At 43.9% G+C, this 24,522-nt stretch overlaps 1 protein-coding gene across 2 annotated transcripts; it reads left to right on the top strand.

The window, feature by feature from the left end:
* Positions 1 to 228: 228 nt before the first annotated feature.
* LOC143767487 (uncharacterized) lies at positions 229 to 23,438 on the top strand. Of its 2 annotated transcripts, none has more exons than XM_077255873.1 (7): positions 229 to 291; positions 3,702 to 3,851; positions 7,237 to 7,416; positions 7,500 to 7,623; positions 7,705 to 7,802; positions 8,001 to 8,091; positions 22,351 to 23,438. In XM_077255873.1, exons 2-7 carry the CDS (start codon positions 3,771 to 3,773, stop codon positions 23,379 to 23,381), a joined length of 1,605 nt encoding a protein of 534 aa, XP_077111988.1. In that variant the 5' UTR covers positions 229 to 291; positions 3,702 to 3,770; the 3' UTR covers positions 23,382 to 23,438. The 2 variants fall into 2 exon arrangements, with proteins under 2 accessions (XP_077111988.1, XP_077111989.1); XM_077255874.1 differs by having other exon boundaries at positions 289 to 554.
* Positions 23,439 to 24,522: the final 1,084 nt, after the last annotated feature.

Genomic DNA, 24,522 nt, shown 5'->3' with positions numbered 1-24,522 from the left:
ACGGCTCCGCTCCGTACACCTCGTACACACAAGGCTCTGCTCCGTACACCTCGTACACATGGCTCTGCTCTGCTTTGTACACACACGGCTCTGCTACATCCACCCTGTAAACCCCTCCTGACCCCACACAGAAACTTCTCATCCAGCACCATGACAACCAGCACAGCAGAGTCCTGCATACACTGAGGCCCCTGATCATGTGACCCCTGACTCCTCCCCTCCTGTGACCTCATCCCAGGTCCTGTGCGCACAGAACAGCCATATATGTGGTGTGCGGCTCTGCAGGTGGAGGTAGGTGCTGGAGATTCCCCATTACTGGGTACAGGGGGCAGGGGGCAGTAACCCCTTTACTATTGAGACTATTTCAGTGATTTGTGCTACATCTCTTTATTTTATCTTCTTTTTACCTTTATAAATTATATTTAATACTATAAACAATGTGGGGTCGATTTGTTAGGTCCTTGGTTGCTATGGCAACATAATGACACATTAGAGGCAATTCTCTCCATTTGTCTAACCACCTAGGATACATACATCAAACTCTGGCCGGCAGGGTGAGTATATTTGGCCTGTGACGCTGGGTGGGTCCTTGTCATCGCTATTTTCACCTGTATTGGCATCCTAGATGCAAATACAGTTGAAAGCAATGATGGAGAGGGGAGCGTCAGTGGATTCTCCCATCACTCTCCCTCTGTGTCTGATGTCTCAATTCATCGAACGTGATGTCATTACAATGTGCAGAGGATCTGAAGACTCCATGAAGAAACGTGAGCAACGGGGAAACAAGCAGAGGTAAGTATTTATTTTAATATGAGGCCAGTATACTGTATAACTTATATTACAAGGATTACTATGTGGGGCCATTATACTGTACAGAGCACTGTGTGGGACAATTATACTGTATGGAGCACTGTGTGAGATCATTATACTGTATGGATAACTATGTGCAGCCATTATACTGTATGTAGCACTATGTGAGTCCATTATACTGTATGGAGCATCATGTGGGTCCATTATACTGTTTGAAGCACTCTGTGGGCTATTATACAGTATGGAGCACTGTGTGGCCATTATGCAGCATTGAGCATCATGTGTGGCCATTATACTGTATGGAGCACTATGTGGGTCCATTATACAGTATGGAGCACTATGTTGGTCCATTATACTGTTTGAAGCACTCTGTGGGCCATTATACAGTATGGAGCATTGTGTGGCCATTGAGCATCATGTGTGGCCATTATACAGTATGGAGCACTATGTGTGGCTATTATACTGTATGGAGCACTATGTGGCCATTATTCAGTATTGAGCATCATGTGTGGCCATTATACAGTATGGAGCACTATGACTATTATACTGTGTGGAGCACTATGTGGGGCCATTATACTGTATGGAAAACTATGTGGGGCCATTATATTACAAGGATCACTGTGTAGGGCCATTATACTGTTTGAAGCACTATGTGGGTCATTATACTGTATGGAGCACTGCGTGAGGCCATTATATTGGCATGGAGCACTATGTAAGGCCTTTATACAGTATGGGGCACTATGTGGGGCCATTATACTGTATGGAGCGCTGGGTGGACAGTTTAGGAAGGAATTCACCGTGGGGGTATCAAACTGTGTTTGGAGGCACTTTTGTTTGCATCATACTTTATTTGTTTTATTCAAGGTTTTTTTTATCCTTTTGTTAGTACATATTTAAATTGGGCCATATTTACTGCTCTTACATAACACATTATATTATTCCAATATTTTATTTTAAGATCTATTACCGTATATACTCGAGTATAAGCCGACCCGAGTATAAGCCGAGACCTCTAATTTTGCCACAAAAACTTGGAAAACTTAATGACTCGAGTAATAAGCCTAGGGTTTGAAATGCAGCAGCTATTGGTAAATTAAAAAAATAAAAATAGATACCAATAAAAGTAAAATTAATTGAGACATCAGTAGGTTGTATTTTTGAATATCCATACTGAATCAGGAGCCCTATATAATGTTCATGATGGCCCCATAAGATGCTCTATACATAAAATATGCCCCCTATAATGCTGCACAAAGGTTAATGATGGCCCCATAAGATGCTCCATAGAATAATATGCCCCATAAAGGTTGATGGCCCCATAAGATGCTCCATAGAATAATATGCCCCATAAAGGTTGATGGCCCCATAAGATGCTCCATAGAATAATATTACCCGCATGCTGCTGCTGCTGCGATTAAGAAAAAAAAATGACATACCTCTCGTTGGTGGGCGCCAGGTGCCGAAGTCGCCGCTGGCTCAGGCCCCCGACACTTGCGACATTCACCTGTCCCTGCTCCACCGCCGCTGTGTCTTCCGGGTCTCTGCAGTGACTGTTCGGGCAGAGGGTGCGCACTAACCACGTCATCGCGCCCTCTGACCTGAACGTCACAGCCAGAGGATGCGGAAGACAGAGCGCGGCGGTGAAACGGAGACAGGTGAATATCGCATGGCTCACCCTCCCGTCATACTCACCCTCCTGGCGCGATCTGCATGTCTCTGCTTCTACGATGGTCTCTGGCGCACGCCATTGTCCCAGGGGGCGGCGGGGGAGGGGGAGCGGCAGCTGTCACATCATACTCACCTCCTCCCAGCACATCTCTGCACGTCCCTGCTTCTCCGGCGCCCGCAGCTCTTCCTGTGTTCAGCGGTCACGTGGTACCGCTCATTAAAGTAATGAATATGCGCGCCACGCCTATGGGAGTGGAGTCACATCCATATTCATTACTTTAATGAGCGGTACCACGTGACTGCTGAACACAGGTAGAGCTGCGGGCACCGGAGAAGCAGGGAGGTGAGTATGATGGACAGCTGCCGCTCCCCCTCCCCCGACGACCCCCTGGTACAATGACTCGAGTATAAGCCGAAAGGGGCACTTTCAGCCTAAAAACATGGGCTGAAAATCCTGGCTTATGCTCAAGTATATACGGTAATGAAAAATGTACTTTGTTCGTGGGACAATCCCTTTGAGTTTGTTTCCATAAGAAAAAGTTATTAGTTATGTTTGATGATAAGTAGTGATGAGCGAGTATGCTCGTTGCTCGGGTTTTCCCGAGCATGCTCGGGTGATCTCCGAGTATTTATGACTGCTCGGAGATTTAGTTTTTGTTGACGCAGCTGCATGATTTACCGCTGCTAGCCATGCTTAATACATGTGAGGAATGCCTGGTTGCTAGGGAATCCCCACATGTATTCAAGCTATGTAGCAGCTGTAAATCATTCAGCTGAGGTGAGGAAAACTAAATCTCCGAGCACTTACAAATACATTTTTTAATATATATCAAGGTTGGCAGGCGACTTTGTCCAAGCTTTTAATTTTGTCCCTCTGTGTATTTTTAGTTTGACATCACTGATGTAGAAGGTTGAACTGCTGATATTGTTGTTATCTTTAATCATGGCTGTGACAATGAGATCCAGGTGGCAAATGGATAGTATTTTAAGATGCTCAGCGTGGCATAGTATTTATCACTGTGATTATAGGCTGTTGTGTTGGCGATTTATTATACCCAACCTCTGCACTATGATGTACAGCTACAGTAATAGACAGGACTCCCCAGCTCGACCTTTCGTAAAATACTTTCTACTTGCAGAATTTCTCCAGATTATCTCCAGTAACTGTATTATTACATGGAATCTTTATGATGTTACATTGGCTGCATCTTCTCCCCATTCAGGTCCATACAATATCAGATCTTCTCAGTGGAGATCTTTTACATAAGAGAATTTTCCTGATTCACCCATGAATGATGGAAAGGGACAAGGAGGCGATGGTGTGGAGAATATTACACCTAACCTTAGAGATTCTCTTGCGGCTTACTGGAGAGGTGAGAGATATTGGTGATGTCACATTATATCATTCTTATCTATGGGAATAACAGATGGACAGAACTGGAGAGGTGAGGACTCTGGAAACAGGGCCGGACTGGGACTAAAATTCAGCCCTGGCATTTGAAGTTACACAGGCCCACTTGTCACACGGTGACTGTATAATACCTTTGTACACTTGTAGGCAGGGCCGGTTTTAGGCAAAGTGGGGCCCTAGGCAAAGTTTAAAATGGGGCCCCAAATGCTAACATATTGCACATCATACAAAAGCATTTCGGTTGTATTTACTTACATGCGCTGATCTCAGGCCGCTAAATGAGTTTGATCGACCATACTGAAGTTGTTCAACGCTTGTTTCCCGGCCTCTTTCCACCGTCTGAGACAGAATGATGGGACAGAACGATCACTAACAGATCACCATACAGTATCATGTTATCAGCAGCACATCTACAGTTTACGCTGGCGATGTGCTGCTGAGAACAATGATTTTTGTTCCGGCAAAAAAAATCTGAATATGCAGCATTTTACTTGTTTAGTAAAATATACCCCATAGTCCTCCATATATTATAATGTGCACCATAGTCCTCCATATATTAAAATACACTGCTCAGTCCTCCACAGAGCATAATACACTCCTCATAGTGCTCCATATAGTATAATGCACCGCCATAGTCATCCATGTAGTACAATTCACTTCCCATAGTATAATGCACCCCATAGTTCTTCATATAGTATAACGTATTCCCCATAGTCCTCGATACAGTATAATGCAGCCCACATACAGTATAATGCAGCCACCACCCTACAGAGTATAATGTAACCCCCCATAGAATATAATGCAGCCCCCCCAATAGAGTATGATGAAATCACCCCTCATAGAATATATACATATAATACAGCCCCCCCATAGAATTTAATGTAGCCCCAAATAGAATAGAATACAGCCCACCTCCCCATAGAATATAATGCAGCCCCATCAGAGTATGATGCAATCATCCCTCATAAAATCTAATACAGCCCCCCATAGAATATAATACAGCCCACCTCCCCATAATATATAATGCAGCCCCCCATAGTATAAGACAGCCTCCCCCATAGAATATAATATACCCCCATAGTATAACACAGCCTCCCCTACAGAATATAATATACCCCCGCAATAGTATATAACACAGCCACATAGTATATAACATGGCCTCCCCCATAGAATATAATATACCCCCTATAGTATATAGCAAAGCCCGCATAGTATATAGCACAGCCTGCATAATATAGCACAGCCCACGTAGTATACAGCACAGCCCGCACAGGGGGGTATATAGAGCACAGCCCGCACAGGGGTATATAGAACACAGCCCGCACAGGGGTATATAGAGCACAGCCCGCACAGGGGTATATAGAGCACAGCCCGCACAGGGGTATATAGAGCACAGCCCGCACAGGGGTATATAGAGCACAGCCCGCACAGGGGTATATAGAGCACAGCCCGCACAGGGATATATAGAGCACAGCCCGCACAGGGGTATATAGAGCACAGCCCGCACAGGGGTATATAGAGCACAGCCCGCACAGGGGTATATAGAGCACAGCCCGCACAGGGGTATATAGAGCACAGCCCGCACAGGGGTATGTAGAGCACAGCCCGCACAGGGGTATGTAGAGCACAGCCCGCACAGGGGTATGTAGAGCACAGCCCGCACAGGGGTATGTAGAGCACAGCCCGCACAGGGGTATGTAGAGCACAGCCCGCACAGGGGTATGTAGAGCACAGCCCGCACAGGGGTATGTAGAGCACAGCCCGCACAGGGGTATGTAGAGCACAGCCCGCACAGGGGTATGTAGAGCACAGCCCGCACAGGGGTATGTAGAGCACAGCCCGCACAGGGGTATGTAGAGCACAGCCCGCACAGGGGTATGTAGAGCACAGCCCGCACAGGGGTATGTAGAGCACAGCCCGCACAGGGGTATGTAGAGCACAGCCCGCACAGGGGTATGTAGAGCACAGCCCGCACAGGGGTATGTAGAGCACAGCCCGCACAGGGGTATGTAGAGCACAGCCCGCACAGGGGTATGTAGAGCACAGCCCGCACAGGGGTATGTAGAGCACAGCCCGCACAGGGGTATGTAGAGCACAGCCCGCACAGGGGTATATAGAGCACAGCCCGCACAGGGGTATATAGAGCACAGCCCGCACAGGGGTATATAGAGCACAGCCCGCACAGGGGTATATAGAGCACAGCCCGCACAGGGGTATATAGAGCACAGCCCGCACAGGGGTATATAGAGCACAGCCCGCACAGGGGTATATAGAGCACAGCCCGCACAGGGGTATATAGAGCACAGCCCGCACAGGGGTATATAGAGCACAGCCCGCACAGGGGTATATAGAGCACAGCCCGCACAGGGGTATATAGAGCACAGCCCGCACAGGGGTATATAGAGCACAGCCCGCACAGGGGTATATAGAGCACAGCCCGCACAGGGGTATATAGAGCACAGCCCGCACAGGGGTATATAGAGCACAGCCCGCATAGGGGTATTTACAGCCCAGCCCACACAGGGGTATTTACAGCCCAGCCCACACAGGGGTATATACAGCCCAGCCCACACAGGGGTATATACAGCCCAGCCCACACAGGGGTATATACAGCCCAGCCCACACAGGGGTATACACAGCCAAGCCCACACAGGGGTATATACAGCCCAGCCCACACAGGGGTATATACAGCCCAGCCCACACAGGGGTATATACAGCAGAGCCCACACAGGGGTATATACAGTAGAGCCCACACAGGGGTATATACAGCAGAGCCCACACAGGGGTATATACAGCAGAGCCCACACAGTATACAGCAGAGCCCACACAGGGGTATATACAGCAGAGCCCACACAGTATACAGCAGAGCCCACACAGGGGTGTATACAGCAGAGTCCACATCTCGTCCCCCCCCCCTTCCCCCCTGATAATGGCCCCACAGTCCAGTTAAAAAAAAACAAAAAACACTCTCCTCACCTTTCCTTTTGCCCGCGCTGCTCCTGTCTCCTGTCTTGGCGGCTGCAGTCTGCCCGGGACACAGCAGGTGTGCGATGATATGACGTCATCGCGCACCCGCAGTGTCAGAGGCAGAGCGGGGAATGATGGGAGAGGGGGCGTCAGGTGACGCTCTCTCCTCCATCATTGCATTGAACTATATCGGCGTCATAGACGCCGGTATAGTTAAATGCGGCGGCGGCGGCACTGGCGGGGGGGGGGGGGAGGAACAGTGCAGCGGCCCACTACTGGCACCGGCCCTTCTGGCATTTGCCAGAAGTGCCCGATGGCCAGTCCGGCCCTGTCTGGAAATGTCTGTAGTGAGATATATTAATGTGTCTCTCCATAACCAGGATTACACAGTAGTGAAGAAGACCTCTAGTGAGCACTGTCAGGACCCTGAGTCTGAGAGATGGGGAAGACCACTAAGCCCAATCACAGGGCCTCCACCTCACCCCCTGATAAATGAGGACATCAATGACCAGAAGATCCTGGAACTCATCTACAAGATGATAGAGCTGCTGACTGGAGAGGTGACACTGCTGGGAATGCTGGGACACTATATAGTAATTTTATGAAGTGGTTCGGGGGGATGACGTATCACTGTATGTGTCAGGTTCCTATAAGGTGTCAGGATGTCACCGTCTATTTCTCCATGGAGGAGTGGGAGTATTTAGAAGGACACAAAGATCTGTACAAGGATGTCATGGTGGAGGATCCCCAGACCCTCACATCACCAGGTAATGGACAGGACTAAACACACGGCCTATAATTATTTGTATGTAAAGAATGAATTCAGTCCCTGTATGTGTTTCCTCCAGTTCTATCCAGTAAGAGGACAACACCAGAAAGATGTCCCCGTCCTCTTCTTCCACAGGACTGTAAACAAGAAGATTCCAATGTTCCTCAGGATCATCAGGTATATTAAGAGAAGGTGTCACTAGATCTCCCCTATGATGTATAGACGGCTGTGAAGGTCTTGTGCTCAGTCTTGTTTTATCCACCAGTATTATATGTTTTATACTTGTGTAATGAGAACGGTGGAGATGGCAGGATTAGAGCTGATCATAGATGTGACTTCTCCATCTGTCTGTGACTTTTACAATATTTATTTCAGGGTGAAGATCTGACCCATATTAATACTACAGAGACATATGTGAGGGGTGATGAGCGGTGGAAAGAGGAAATTCATAGAGATGATGACTCAAGTGAGTAGTAACCACTAAATGCGGAGAAGTCACGTATTCTTCTTGTATGAAATGCTGAAACTATTGACAATACAAATACTAAATGGTAAGGCAACCGTACTACAACAAAATCCTTATAATTGTTCTAGGGGACGGTCAGCAAAGAAAGCACACCAACAAAAGTTGATGTCATAAAACTGTATAATATCTACACACTCCACTCACTTTGCCTTGTGAGCAGCTACCACATGTGACAGCTCAAACTAGAATGTTAGCAAGTAAATTATGAAGTTAATTTTTTTAAAGGCTTTACAATGGTTGAATAATCTGTATGCCTGGACAGCGTCTTGTATTCCTCACATTTACTATCATTTCCATACTGCCCTAGTTGCCTAAAAGAAACCTTCCACACACTTCAATTTCTACCTAAAGTCACTGTTTCCTTGATATCACGCTTGGCCCTTTTCACTTCTCTCTGGTCCATCTTCTTCAGGGATATCTTCATCCAAGGATGAAGTTCCCCCAGAATGTCCTCTGTTGACAGAAGACTGGGTATTTTGTATGCATTTTTGGCCCTCCAACCAGAATATACTATTTCTCTTTTTCAGTTGTAATTACACTGAAAGTTTGTCGTGAAAGAGCGTATTTCACAATGATCTTTCTGTGTAAACAGGCTGTCGATCTTGTCCGCAGGTCCCCTTACCCAATGTGTACACATTGCAAGGGTTTTTTTTATTACCAATTCCCATGTGGTGCCGATTTTAAAATCTGTTACATGTTAATTGTGATAGGGAATGCCTTTTTTGTTTGTTTTTTTATTTTACACCTCAAAAAATGCATGTGCACAGTAGTTTAACGTTGGTTGCAAGTGTTCGGAGCATGGCAATTATTTTGCACCACTAAGATCACTTTTCGACTAGTTGATAATCTGGAACAAGCATTCCTACAAACGCTTGTTTCCCAATTATCAACCTTTCTAAAGAGGCTATCAATCACTAGGTGAACAATTGAAAACATTCATCAGGATAAATGATTTTTAAGGTTACTGAAAAATCATTATTGTTGGTCCCAATATACTTTAAACTGCCAATCCCGACAATATCAGCTGATTCGTCAGACGTTAGTCTAATGTGTATGGAGTGTCAACCTTGTCATTCACTTTCATTCTAATCTTAGTCCTAACCCTGATCTTAGAACTTACCCTATACTTAGTCTTCACCCTCATGCTAGTCTTAACCATAACCCTACTCCTAATCTTAGTTCTAACCCTTGCCCTAACCCTAATCTTAGTCCTAACCTTTTGTTATGGTTAGAAAAAGTATGTAAAGATGAAAAGTTTGTGATAACATTAGTTTATTACCATATTAGTCTGTTATAATGTTAGAAGAATGTTTTTATTTTAAAAAAGGGACTCTTTTTAAACTTAGGAAAACTTTCCAATCGGGTCTTTGTCACTCCTCTCACAAAAAATGTAAGCAAGAGAAGATGCAGGGAGCTGGGAAGGAGAGGAAGAGAGCAGGGTTGCAGTTGGAGGGCGTACAATTAGCTGTGAATGGAGTACTAGTGAGCTGAGGAACTCTGTACAGAGAGCTCGGGTACCAGGGAGCTATTTAAGGACGACTTTGAAACCCAGAAACTATGGAGAGAGAGGTAAGGCTACTTTCACACTAGCGTCGGGAAAGACCCGTCGCTGTGCGTCGGGCCGACGTTCCCGACGCTAGCGTGGTCTCCGCCGCACAACGGGGGCAGCGGATGCATTTTTCCCACGCATCCGCTGCCCCATTGTGAGGTGCGGGGAAGTGCGGGGAGGTGGGGGCGGAGTTCCGGCCGCGCATGCGCGGTCGGAAAAAGCGGACCGTCGGGAGCAAAAAACGTTACATGTAACGTTTTTTTCTCCCGACGGTCCGCTACCACACGCCCAAGCGTCGCAAAACGGACGCGACGTTTGGCAATGCGTCGCAAATGCGTCGCTAATGTGAGTCTATGACGAAAAAACGTATCCAGCAAGAACTTTTGCTGGATGCGTATTTTCGGGAAAACGACGCATTTGCGACGTATTGCAGTTAACGCTAGTGTGAAAGTAGCCTAAGGATCTGTTGAAACAGAGGAGAGGTGCTGTGGAAAAAGGGTTGGCGATTTTTGCAGTGGAAGCAGATCTGGGAAGCTGATTTTGCTGTGTAAGGACCACTGGGGAGTCAATTTTGCTATGGAAGGAGAGCTGGGAAGCCGACTTTCCTGCTTGGAAGACCTGGAGTTAGACAGTCACGTCGGGTAATGAATCGCAGGTCTTCTTTAGTGATGGTGTGATTTGTGTTCCAAATTAAATGGATTTAGTTTCCTACTGTGCTGAAAAGGTTAACAACTTTTTTTTAAGCTTTTTCAGCTATGTTGGTACTGGCAGCCACAGTAGGGACACTCATGGCAAATCTAGAAGTGGGAATTATGGAGAGCCAAGTAGCTAATGATAATTACCAGACCATATAGAGATGGTGTTAATGACTAGAATTGTTTGGCCAAAGAACCAGAAATAGGCAATTGACATGCTGGACGTGTGAGCATGCCCAGCGTGCGGCGCAACACAAGAGGAACCCAGGGAAGACCATGGCAATAGTGAGAAAGGAGAGAGGTCATCTTCTAACATAACCCTGAGTCAAATTCCTACACTCCCTCTCATTTGTAGACTGGTCCTTCATCCCCCCCTCACGTGCCTGAGCCCTCGCTGGCCCTGAGCTTTCCCTGTCTAGTGCATAGGCCAGCGAGACACTATTCCCACTATTACAATAAAACAACATGAGGAAGGTAACACAAACAGATGGGAAAAGACACAACAAATAACACTCCTCTGCTTCTCCAAAACTAAACTCTGCTGCTTCAACAGAATGAACACCTCAGCTTATCCAGAGACAGGCTCCTTCAAAGAGGTCAGTATAGAAGATCTATAACCGGCAAGGAATGAAGCAGTGTGTTTATATAGTGGAAGGAAGTGGTGCTATAACTGAATGCTCAAGCTATCAGTTCACAGATTGAAGGGAAAGGGTCCTTAACCCTTTCAGCACCGAATGAAAATAAATCCACTCCAATTCAATGTACTAGACAAACGGATGCTAAAGAGGACCTGTGATTGATTAACCATTGTGACCAGATCCCCCCCCATAGGGATCACATCAGAACGTGACACACTCATGACAGCAATAACTGTTTGATGAATCATCTTTTCCAGAGGTGCCCCAACCTGATATACATCAGCAAGTGCGAGGCACCCCGTAATCAACCAGGTTCAGTTGTACCTGGACTATACCCTTTATCTAGCAGATTCCCTGACCCCATGGACCTATGGTATGGACTTGCCCATTCTGCCATTGGTGTAATGTATTTTCCATAGCCCAGTGTAATGTTACAGGGTATTCAGCCCTGCGGGTTGCATCCCTACTCTGAAGCGAAAAAAATTGTCCTCTTCATGAGTAGAAAACCTTACATTTCTAAGATGAATCATTCGTGAATCTGTGGGGATTTTCACACTTCTCAGGCTGATACTTATCATTAGAATTGCCATTGCAAACTGACAGGGGAGACCATTTATCACCAGCTCAATTATGCCACTGCAACTGACTGCATTACTATCATGTTTGAAACTCTGCTGCTGCTGCTGTTGGTGCTACTTGAACTGCTAATACAAAGCCAGTGATTTCCTACTTGTCCATTATGCTCCTTTCTGTGCTGCCGCCATTTTCACTGCCACTATAAAACAAGGTATCTGCCTGTCCATCATGTTCCATATTGTCCTTCTGCTGCTGAGAAGGACCTGAATATGGAACATGATGGACAATTAGATATCGTGTTTAAGGACCTCCCCAAACCTGATACTATCTTCACAAAATAGGGATAATTTTTAGGCAGATGGTTGTAAGAGGCATTACTACGTTAGGCTGCTTTCACACTAGCGCGGTACGGGGCCGTCGCGCTGCGTCGGCCCGACGTACCGAAGCATACTGTGAAAAAAATGCCCGACGTCAGCAGCGGAAGCAGTCTTGGGACGCTTCCACTGCCCCATTTCAAGGTCCGGGGAGGAGGGGGTGGAGTTTCGGCCGCGCATGCGCGGTCGAAAATGGCGGTCTCGACGCACAAAAAAAGTTACATGTAACGGGTTTTTTTGTGGCGGCGGTCCGCCAAAACACGACGCAACCGTCGCACGACGTGTGGCACTGCGTCGCAATGCGTCGCTAATAAAAGTCTATGGAGAAAAAACGCATCCTGCGGGCAACTTTGCAGGATGCGTTTTTTCTCCACAACGATGCATTGCGACATGCAGTGCCCGACGCTAGTGTGAAAGTAGCCTTACTGTCTGCTGCAGTGAAGAATCCCTAACTTTACTTAGTATAAAGATGAGAAAATATCGGAAACTGCTTCCAAGAAAGGATAATTTTTCAAAGCTGAAAAAAGGCACTGCTTCTTCATCGTCCATACGGTTCCTTCTGTTGCTGGGAATGAACCCTGTCCTACACTGAAAAAATGTATCCCACCAAAAAATCCAATTTCGTGCAGCTGGGCGCATCCCTACTGATAATATATTGCCTTGTGCATTGAATTCCACACTCTAGGACCTTTATACATAAATGGTATACATGTTTGTTTTTTTGGTATTATAGCTGGTTCTTTATATTTTATAGACAGAGTGGTTACGGATACTATTGCACACCTGTCTTGGGAATAATTATTACAGCACCTATGTGCCTGTCTTGATTCACATATCTATATTTCCTGCCAGTCTTTTTGGGACTACTATTTATTACTGCTTCGCTATATCTTTGGTTTGGTTTCTTACAGGCTCTAAAATATTGTGGGGTTATTTTGCTTCTTAATTGCTTTTATTGGTTTATGGTGTTTTGTAAGTAATGAAATTATGTACGTCTTAATATACAGGTGTGCTTGTCCTAGGCAGTCTTTCTCTTCTTTTTTTGATGCATACTCGGATTACTGATTTCGCACCCGCTCTATTATTATAGTTGTGCGTTTCAAGCCCATTTGTTTACAAGGTAGAACATTTTGGGATCTATTCAACTTCCATCCCTATTGAGGTTCCACTTCAATACATAAACCAATATAAATATGTAGGTGTTAAGATGTTCGCCAATTGTTTTTCCCAATTGCACTGGTAGATGAATACTGATTTCTTCAGCACAACCATGTAATGATCGTATATGGAAGCCTGGCAAATCACTTGTTCAGATACAAATCCTTCGGACAAGAAACCCCATTTTTCATCAGCATTATAAAAATGCTGCTGGAGAAAAGAGCGCAATAGGGTCTTACCCGAGATACAATTGACTAGGTAGATCAGGTTCTACTAACCAACTTCAGCCAAGGAAAGGCTCGTAGATATATCCTGCTGCAGCAGATCCACCAGTCCACGCGTGACCATCAGAGGCAAAAAAAAGGGGGTAAAATGTGGATTTAAACTGCGCTGCTGAATGATTCAAGGTCCAAATATGTAGCCATTAGATCGTGGATTTATTCAACGCGTTTTCAAAGTACAAGACTTCTTCATCAGGACACCACAATATACATATACAGACATTTCAGGCCTTTAATTAGATGTAACATTCAAATCCAGGCGCCAAATGAGATCACCTGACATACCAATGTTAGAGTTCAGAGATGAGCACATGACATATTCATAGTATATATTTACGGAAATAATTATTTATATGGCATTATTAATATTAAAAATTATAGTGGATGTAATAAAAAAAAAAAGGGAAAAAACGGGGTTCTATAGAATGGAACTCGAACCCGCTGTTCCAAAAAAAGAATGCCATGATTTATGGCCATACGTCGCGTCCGTCGTGCACTGGATGCGTTGTGTTTTGACGGACCGTCATCACGAAAAAACGTTCAAGGGAAAGTTTTTTCGTACATCGGGTCCTGCATTTCCTACCGCGCATGCGCAGCCAGAACTCCGCCCCCTCCTCCCCGGGACTTTTGAATGGGCAGCGGATGCGTTGAAAAACTGCATCCGCTGCTCACGTGGTGCCGAATTTTCACAACGACCGTCGGAACGTCGCGCCGACGCTTCGTGACGGCCCCGTACCGACGGAAGTGTGAAGGAAGCCTTACTTCCTATGACTCTTTTTACACCAGTGAAGTGTGCGCGATCCCTTCACAACCCAAATAGTTTGGCCATATAAACAAGAACTTGATTATAGTGATAATCTGTATCTGATAGTAGGCGGCTTTTTTGTAGAAATTTCATATAATATTCTTCTCTCGCAAATGAACTCTGTGGTTAATATAATGAAAGAGGAATAAACAGTTTTTTTATAATTTTTACATATTTAATAAATAAAGAATCTTTTTAAAATATTTTTAATTACGGTATTTAATTAGTTGTATTAAATTGATTTGGAATTAATAAAATAAATAACACATTTATGTATAAATATATTCATATATGTTTAGATTAAATCTGTTCAAGCCATTTAGCTCATATGCAATGTCATCAATTCCGGCGAGTCAAAAATCATGGCATTCTTTTTTTTTGGAGCAGCGGGTTTGAGTTCCATTCTATTTAACCTCGTCTTTTCTTTTTTTTTTTTTTTTTTTTTATTACATCCACAAACAATATGTTTTTTTTCTATGAAAAAAGAGAAATAAAAATGTTGTTAATGCCATATAAATAATTATTTTGAAAATATCCGTAAATATATACTATGAATATGTCATGCGCTCATCTCTGAACTCTGACATTGGTATGTCAGGTGATCTCATTTGGCGCCTGGATTTTAATGTTACATCTAATTAAAGTCCTGAAATGTCTGTATATGTATATTGTGGTGTCCTGATGAAGAAGTCTTGTACTAATGGCTACATATTTGGACCTTGAATCATTCAGCAGCGCAGTTTAAATCCACATTTTACCCCCTTTTTTTACCTCATTAGCAGTATAACAATAGCCTGGAAAGAAGTCCACACCCAACTAGATGGCATGCGTGGCCAATTGTTGCGTAAAACCGTGTGGCTAATGATGCTTATGATTTATCCTCAGTATTGTTCATTAACATCGGAGCAGTTGGAGTCCGATGCTTCCCACTGAACAGTTATGAGCTTTGGTGATAACAATATGTAAACCTTTTATGGAGCTGAGCACCGTAGCACCCTTAATTGTGCATTGGGCTCTCCTGGGTACTGCAGCTCAGCTCCTATTTATTTAAAGCACCACTCCAACGTTTTTTATTATTGAAGCGCTGGAGTGGTGCTTCCAATCTAAGGTTCCTGATCCTAGTCTTATACTTGCCCACCGCCTTCTTCACCTTCTATCAGCGCCGCTCTGGTCAGTCATCAGCAGGTTGTGACTTACCGGATCGCTCTAGTATGTGCTGGAGTGAGCCCGAGGTCAGTTTTCAATATAAATCTTTGGAGAGCCTTGCTCTAGCTCTCATAGACTTGCATTGAGAGTTTGTGACCATTAATTCTAACTTCTGGTCAGTCAGAAGTCATGGTCACAATATGGCACTGCGTTAACCATGGCGGTGGCAGGTAAGTATAAAACTAGGGTCCGAGCCCTTGAATTAGTAGCACCACTCCAGCACTGGGCGGGAAAAAATCCACTGGCATGGTGCTTTTATGTAACAATATACCCCTATACTGAATGCTAAGGCTGCATTCACACATCCGTCAAAGTTTGTTCCTCCATCAATAATGGAACATTTTCTCCCATGTATCATACATTTTGCCTGTGTTTGTATTTTTTAGAATTCATTTTATCTCCTCCTTTCTAAAAAAAAAAAAACTTAACACTTTTTATTTGACCATTGATCAGTTAAAAATGGTTGAAGACTAGATGGAAAACTAATTTAAAATGGATAGCTTCATTTTTCATAAATCCTCGTAAACTTGGATAGCCAGGTCTGATCTGCATAAATGGATGAGAATAGCACACGTGATAAGTTTTGTGTGTACGTGGTTCATTTAAACTCTATGGATGTTAGGTGTCGAGTTCCCGCCGCCGCACAGGGGGAATCTTGAACCATGTCTGCTGCGGTCTCCCATTCTCCTCCAGCCACAGTGGAGCCTGCTCAGCGGAGAAGTAGGTCCCAGCGTCTGACTCGGGCTGATACTGGACGACTGGTTACTGCTGCCCTTCCAGGCTCTGTCATTGTAGCCAGCAATGTTCAGCAGCGAGCAGGTCTTTCTGGGACTAAGTCCCGCTTTTCCCATACTGAGCATGCCCACGGGACGACCTCCCATTGGAGGTCTGGGGTCACATGCTCAGGTTCTGTAGCAGCTCCTATTGGACCACCAGGAAGGTCCTTGTCTGCTACAGATATAAAAGGTTTGCATGGCCGCACGGCCATGCGCTAGTATCAACCTATGTTTTGAGCCTTGCTACTGTGTGGTCATGTTTGCATGAGGTCAGGGTTGGCTGAAATAAGCCCCTAGAATACCGGCACCTCCGGTGAGGAGTTGTGTGCTATGCTGACTGCATGACCACAGTTTTGCTCTGTTTGGTAGCTGTGTTCCTCTGTGAGGTTAATAGGGCACAGCGTTTCCCTATCCTAGCGATTCTGTGAAGTAACAGAGTTTGCTAATACCGCTATATAGCGCCGCCAATTGCTAGCAACAGGTTCCTCTCCTGCACGGTGGACCCCGGGTTGCAAACGCACCTATTATTACATATATCTATACTCGGTGCGTTCCGCCAACCCTAACAATGGATCATTGTGCAGTCCATTTGAAAAAAAGCACAGACACTGATAAGAGCAATAAATGTGTGAATACAGCCTTAAATAAATTGATGAATTCATATACTCTATTTTACAAACTTCTTTTCGTGAGCCTTAACTGTCGAGACACTATTGATTTGGAGATTTAGGGATATGATCCATGTGTAATTATTAACCCCTTTACCCCTCCAAGGCTGTTGCACGTTAATAACCGGGCAAATTTTTACAATTCTGACCATTGTCACTTTTTTGAGATAACTCTTGAAAGCGTCAACAGATCCCACTGGTTCTTAGGCTATGTGCACACGTTGCGGATTTCCTGTGGATCCGCAGCATTTTTTTCCACTCAGAAACGCTGCAGATCCGCAAGTGATTTACAGTACAATATAAATCAATGAAAAAAAAAATGCTGTGCTAATGGTGCGGAAAATTCCACGCGGAAACGCTGCGGATTAAAAGAAGTAGCATGTCACTTCTTTTGTGCGGATCTACAGCATTTTTGTACCCATTCCATTATAGAAATCCGCAGGGGTAAAAACTCAAGAAATCCGCATAAAAAATTCATCAAATCCGCACCTGCGTTTTCTGCCAAGAGATGCAGAATCCGCACAAAGAATTCCAGAGGCAAATTCGCAACGTTTGCACATAGCCTTAGATTTTTTTCTCGTGACATATTATACTTCATGATAGTGGTAAAATGTATTCAATATGACTTGTGTTTATTTGTGAAAAAAAATTGAAATTTGGCAAAAATTTTGCAATTTTCAAAGTTTGAATTCTTATTCAATCAGAGAGTTATGTCTCACAAAATAGTTTACAAGTAACTTTTCCCACATGTGTACTTAACATCAGCACAATTGCTTGTGTACCATCATTTCTACTGTTTCCACTAAAACTGTAGCCTCTTTTCTGTTTGATTTTGTGGATGTGTTCTCAGAAAAGGGTTGCCAGGAACTGCCTCCCCACTGTGTGTATGATTGCCCCATAAACTTGCTCCCTGGAGCGAAATTACCCCAGACCAGATTATATAATCTGTCTGGTCCTGAAAAGCATGTCATGAAGGATTACATCTGAGAGTCTTGCTAAGGGACATATTAGATCTCCCAGTTCGCCCGTAGCGGCGAGGTTCTTTGTTAAAAAGAAAGATAGGGGGCCTGCATCCCTGTTTAGATTTTTGTGAATTACTATCCAAGACCTGTATCCCCTCCCACTCATTCCTGCCTTATTTAATCAGATTGTTGGGGCAAAATGGTTCCCTAAGGCTACTTTCACATTAGCGTCGTGCACTGCGTGCAAATCACAGTTTGCGTCGGTACGTCGCATTGCGACGTGCGTCGTACGACGCTAGTGTGAAAGTAGCCTAAGTTGGATTTCATGGGAGCCCATAATCTGATTAGAATTAAGGAGGGGGATGAGTGGGACATGGCCTTTAACACACTCCTGAAGGGCATCATTTGGTTTGACTAATGCCCCCACCATTTCCCAACATTTTGTTTAACAACATTTTTCGTCACTTTGTGGGTAGATTAGTAGTGGTGTATCTTGACAATATTTTAATATACTCACCTGATCTCAAGTCTCATCAGGTACACAGAATGCAATAGATGCTACTGCGCACGCGTGGCCGCTGGCGCCATTTTGATTAAGATTTTTGCCCATAAAACAAAATGCCTAAATACAATGAACGTATGCATATCATACATCATATCAGGCTAGTGCCGACGCCTGCATGATGAATGTTATTATTTTGTTTTTTTTAAAACAATAGTATATTCAGAATGTAAAATAGGGGGCAGGTCCCTGATGGATCAGTGACCTGTCGTATGCCCATACTGATGCATATGTAAGCAGACGCTCCAAAGCACAAGAATCTCATTAACTGAAAACTGCAAATAAAGATTAAACAACAACCATAAAGATTAAACAACAACCACAAGACGGATTTCATCAACCCAGGTATCATTTTAATCAGTATAACGGCGCAAATTTGGCAGTGTCTGTAGTTCACTGAGCACAATCCTGCTCACAGGTTCACTTTAATCTTAGACAAGGTAGATGGTCTTTGTTTTTTTCCAGATTTAATTTTATTGTCACTTACCTTACCGTCCTGGGATTAAGAACTTCAAAGCTGACGCTTTTTCTCAAAGTTCCCCTAGGGGTGGTTGTTTGGATGAAGCTTTCCCTATTCTACAGAAAGAAGTGGTCATCCCTGCCATGTGTTCTGAGCTGAACGGAGAGATATTGCAGGCTTCTTGAGCTTTCTCTAAGTTTTAAAATCCACAACCTTTTCCACAGGTCAGTGCTCAAAAAATAAGCAGCACCTGTGGAGCCGTCGCCCTTGCCGCTGCTGCCACCAATTATTATTATTAATAGTCATTTGGAGTTTCAGGTTTCAGGAATTGTGGATTCTCATATGGTTCACCGCTGTTTACAATACTTGGTGCACTGGAAGGGGTATGGTGCTGAGGAAAGGATGTGGGTACCAGCAACTGAGGTTAATGCCAGTAAGCAAATTCGGTCATTCCCTGTGGCCCATTCAGATAAACCCGGTCCCGAGGGTCCAGTGGCTCCTCATAGAAGGGGGATATTGTAACGAGGGTGTCATGTCCTCCTGGAACACTTGAAGTTAGACTTTCACGTTGGGTAATGAATCACAGAGAGTGTGAATCGTGTCCTAATTTAAATGGATATCCCTTTCCTTCAGCACTGAGAGGGTTAAGGACTTTTACATACTGGCTGAGACCTTACAGTCTGGTTGTTCTCGGCTGCAACTGCTTACCCTTTACGTCCTCTATATATACAGGCTCTGGGGTTTTATTCCCTGCCGTTGAACGATCCGTCTTCCTGTGCTGTGTGCTAAAGGTAAGTAGTTGAGGTTTGGAGTTGGAGTTGTGGCATTCTGTAGTTTGCTGTTGTTCGTGTGTGTTTATCTCCTGGTCCTTTTTCCCATTTATTCCTCCCATTTCCTATCCTCCTCCCTAGTGTTGGTTAGTGCTTTTGTATGGTAGAGGTTTTCCGTTATCCCTTTTTTGTCTGTGTCTGGTTTTAGAAATGAAATTCTGTCCCATGCCTCATGGGGTATGGGAGGGGAGGGACAGATTAGGGTTTTTACAGGAGCATAGTAAGGTCAGAGACACCGACCTCTCTACCTTTTAAGAGTACTCCTGGGACAGGGATATTTAGGGTTTCGGGTACAGTATGAGGCCCCTCTTCCTTACTGAAGCCAGCCACGCAATTTTCCCACTCGCTCCCAGGACAGGGGGCTTTCATGGGGTTCAATCCTGGTGTCCTTCCCCTCATAAACCCTAAACTTGTGGGTGTACCATGAGGTATTCTCACACAGTTTGTACAGCTTAATTCTGTACCTGGCCCTCTTACTGGGCAGATACTGTTGGAATTGGAGCCTCCTCTTGAAATAGATTAGGGACTCGTCCACACAGATGTCCCTTTGGGGAACGTACACCTCAGCAAACTTTCTGCTGAGGTGCTCAATGACCGGCCAGACTTTGAAAAGACGGTCGAAGTTGAGTTAAACTCTGGGAGGACACTGTGCATTATCATTATAAAACAATAATTTTTGTATGGCCTCAAAACATCAACATTCCAATATTGACGAAGTACCGGCTTCTTCAGTGTCCCCATATCGAGGACCAGGCCCCAAAACGTTATCATTTTTACTGTGTCAACAGGAATCTAGTTAGAAAATTATGTTTGACCCACTACGAGGTTTACAAAATCCTCAGAGAAAAAGACTTTGAAAAAGTCAATTTTCGTGAGGCCAGTGGTGTCAAATTTAATTCCTGATTGCGCCACACAATCAGAAATCAGAGGCTCATAATCTTTGGGGATTGGGGTCAGTAACGGTGGGTGCTGGTTCAGTTTCTGTCCTGGGGCATCTGCATGGCAGTTCATCATCACTTGAAGGAGGAAAAATAAAGGAAGGTGGGATCCTCTCCCTCATTACCAGTGTTGGAGGCATATGTATTCAGTGGGATTAGAGGAACATTTTGTTTATGTGTGTGGTGTTTGTGTGCATACCAAATTTTATTCAGTTGCGGGTGTGTGATTGCTTGGTGTAAACTTTTTTATTTAGAAAAGATAAAATAAAAAAACAACAAAAATGGGACAAAATAAAAAAAAATCCTTGCCAAAAAACAAGCACGGGTGCTAATCAGTGGTGTACGTCTAATCACAGAGGTGGTGCAAAGGGGGGAGAGAGAACAATTAGTCACTGAAAAAAAAAGTGGAAAACAGCGGGCATGAGTGTGGATCAGTGATTGCAACACTGATCAACCCTCAGCGGCTGCTGAATGCACGCACCGAAGTTTTGCAAAGGGGGGGGGGGAATGAACAGGGATACAAAAGTAATGAAAAACAGCGAGCACAGGCGTTGATCAGTGATTTGCGTCACTGATCAGTGCACGGCTGCTGCAGGACACACGGGAAAAAAAAACTGCCAAAAATTTAATGATCAAGTACTGATCAGCGAGGGGGTGGTAGTGAGAGGGGCAAAAAGAGGGAGAGTGGGATTGAGGTGGATGAGGAGAGATCAGGCAAGGATCAGGAACTCTTCTTTTCAGCAGGAGCAGAAGCAAGATCTGTCCTGACGCAGGCTGCTGTGACACCACAAGCACAGCACACAGAAGGGCAGAGTGACTGCCTTGTAAAAATCTGAAGCTATAATGAGGAAGTACAGGGCGGTCACTTGCAGTTCACACTGCATCTATGCGCTCTGATCAATGTCATTGTCGATTGCACCAATCAGAGCTGGCTCAAGTGAGCCTGGCATTGCCAGGCAACAGTCTATGATCGGTGCTCTAACAGCACCAATCCAAGGCTGGACATGAGGGTTTCAGGCAATCTGATTGCCTGAAATAGTGATAAACGCTGCGATTGGCTGTTCAGAATTGAACAGAAAATAACGACTTTGCCATATACCCTGAAGTAAGATGGAGCCGGAACTTTATATGTTCATTATGACTGCAGTTACGGTGCCTTATTAAAGATATGACATATCCATACGTCCAAGGTCATTAACAACCAGGCGACCTGGACGTATAGTACGTCTTAGGTCGTAAAGGGGTTAAGACATGGGGGGCAGAATTGTTTTTTTCTACAGAACGAAAAGGCTAATAAAGTCACTGGAACTTTAGTCTTCTGCTTTTGGATTTTTGATTGAAAACATTTTGCTAATTTTCAGCCATGAGTGCTATATGACAGTCATCACAGGAGCCATATGCATAAACATCACTTATGAAGCACTAGAGTGGCAGCACCGAAATGGCCAATGGAAATGTTGACTTCAGTACAGAAATGGAAAACAGCTAGAAAACTGCTCCTGACCTACCATGATGATCTATTGGTCCTATAGATCATCATAGTAGACCCGGAGCAGTTGATCTAGTTTTGGAATCTAAACTATCTTGTCACCACTGTCTCTGACAGTTGAATTTTGATACATAACTAGCAAGTTGTATGGACATTATATAGAAATTGTATGTAGAAAATGTAATTTTAAGGTTATATTATTAAAAATAATAATACAGTTTATTCTTGACAGATGACTGTACCATGAGATCAATGGAACAAGTAACATCCGCTTTTAGATCAGGTGATCTTCTTGATACATATGAGGAGCATGCCATAATCCAAGCTATACCATCAGCTCTTCACATTGAAGATCTATCATCTGATCATTTTAAACGACTTCTATCATCTGATTTTTTAAAGACTGTTAAGAAAAATAAAATACACAGAAAAGATGTTAAAAATCAAAGAGTTCCCACAGGAAAAAAGTCATTTTCATGTCCAGACTGTGGAAAAAGTTTTGCTCGCAAGTCCATTGTCATTGCTCATCAAAGAACTCACACAGGGGAGAAGCCATTTTCATGTTCAGACTGTGGAAGATGTTTTAACCATAAATCAGATCTTGTTAGACATAGAAGAACTCACACAGGGGAGAAGCCGTTTTCATGCTCAATGTGTGGGAAACATTTTAGGCAGAAGTCCATTCTTGTTACACATGAGAGAACTCACACAGGGGAGAAGCCATATTCATGTTCAGAATGTGGGAAATGTTTTACAAATAAATCAAATCTTGTTACACATCAAAGAATTCACACAGGAGAGAAGCAGTTTTCATGTCTTGAATGTGGAAAATGTTTTATCCAGAAAATAGATCTTGTGAAACATCAGAGAACTCACACAGGGGAGAAGCCATTTTTATGTTCAGAGTGTGGGAAATATTTTAAGCAAAAATCAAGTCTTGTTACACATCAGAGAATTCACACAGGGCAGAAGCAATTTTCATGTATAGAATGTGGAAAATGCTTTAACTGGAAAGTAGATCTCATTAAACATCAGAGAATTCACACAGGGGAGAAGCCATATTCATGTTCAAAATGTGGAAAATGTTTTACAGATAGGTCAAATCTCGTTAGACATGAGAGACGTCACACAAGGGAAGAAATATTGTCATGTTCAGAATGTGGGAAATATTTTACAGATAGATCAACTGTTGTCACAAATGAAAGAAATTATATGGCAGAGAAGCCATATTCATGTTCAGAATGTGTAAGATGTTTCTCTTGAGTATAAACATTTTCTAGACCTTCAAAAAATAAAATAAAAAAGTTGAAGAAACCATATTCAGTCATATTTAAATTGTGAACGTTTCTTCCCACATCAAAAAAATCTATTTAAACTTCTATCATTTACTTATTGTCATTTTTGTACTTGTATTATTGGAAAATTGCATGACAAATAGCTAGTCAGTCACATGAGTACACAAGAAATGGAAAATATTTTAGAGCCTAAATTATTAAGAAATGTATGCAACTACCTGTAGACATTTGTTAGCCAAAAAGTAAATAGAATTTAGATAAAAAATTGATATATACAGTACTGTACAAAAGTTTTAGGAAAGTGTGTACAAATCTTGCAAAATAAGAATGCTTTAAAAATAAGGCTAGTTTCACACTAGCATTTTGAGGAGCTGCGAAGGGCTGCGGACTTCCTCCGTGAAGGCCCGCCCTCGGCTGCACCTCCACGGCTAGCTCCGCCAACTTCTGCATGTGGCCGGCATGCTGCCTGCGTACCTATCTTTAACATTAGGTACGCAGGTCGTGCGGCTGTATGCGGATGCTTCCGCATGCGTCGTTTTGACGATGCGGAAAAAAAAAAGAAATTGCTACAAGCTGCGTCCTACGCTGGTCGCCGCATCGTCAAAACGACGCATGCGGAAGCATCCGCATACAGCGGCACGACCTGCGTACCTAATGTTAAAGATAGGTAAGCAGGCCGCATGCCGGCTGCACGTAGAAGTAGGTGGAGATAGCGGCGGAGGTGCAGCCGAGGGCGGGGCTTCACGGAGGAAGTCCGCAGCCCTCCGCAGCTCCTCCAAACGCTAATGTGAAACCGGCCTTAGTTAGCTTGTTTCTATCAATTAGAAAAATGAAAGAAACCTAAATTAAACCAATATTTGGTATGACTGCCCTTTTCCTTCATCTTGAATTTAGTTTAAGAGCTTGGTAGGGAGGTTGTTCCAAAACTCTTGGAAAACTAACCACATCCTTCTGTGGATGTCACTTGCGCAAATCCTTCTGTCTCTTCATGTAACTACAAGACCGTCTCAGTGATGTTGAGATCAGGGCTCTGTGGTGTCCATACTTTCACTTTCAGGGCTCCTTGTTCTTTACACTGAAGATAGTTCTTGGTGATAGTGGTTGTATGT

The sequence above is a fragment of the Ranitomeya variabilis genome, chromosome 4 (genome assembly GCF_051348905.1).
Source record: "Ranitomeya variabilis isolate aRanVar5 chromosome 4, aRanVar5.hap1, whole genome shotgun sequence".
Taxonomy (NCBI): domain Eukaryota; kingdom Metazoa; phylum Chordata; class Amphibia; order Anura; family Dendrobatidae; genus Ranitomeya; species Ranitomeya variabilis.
This window is presented reverse-complemented; position numbering and strand designations above follow the sequence as displayed.

What these genes read in the sequence shown, in the direction of transcription:
- LOC143767487 (XM_077255873.1), top strand. Translation starts at nt 3,771, where the DNA reads ATGATGGAAAGGGACAAGGAGGCGATGGTGTGGAGAATATTACACCTA. An exon ending in TCTTGCGGCTTACTGGAGAG is followed by an intron (nt 3,852 to 7,236) that starts GTGAGAGATATT and finishes CTCCATAACCAG; the next exon opens with GATTACACAGTAGTGAAGAA. An exon ending in ATGTTCCTCAGGATCATCAG is followed by an intron (nt 7,803 to 8,000) that starts GTATATTAAGAG and finishes TATTTATTTCAG; the next exon opens with GGTGAAGATCTGACCCATAT.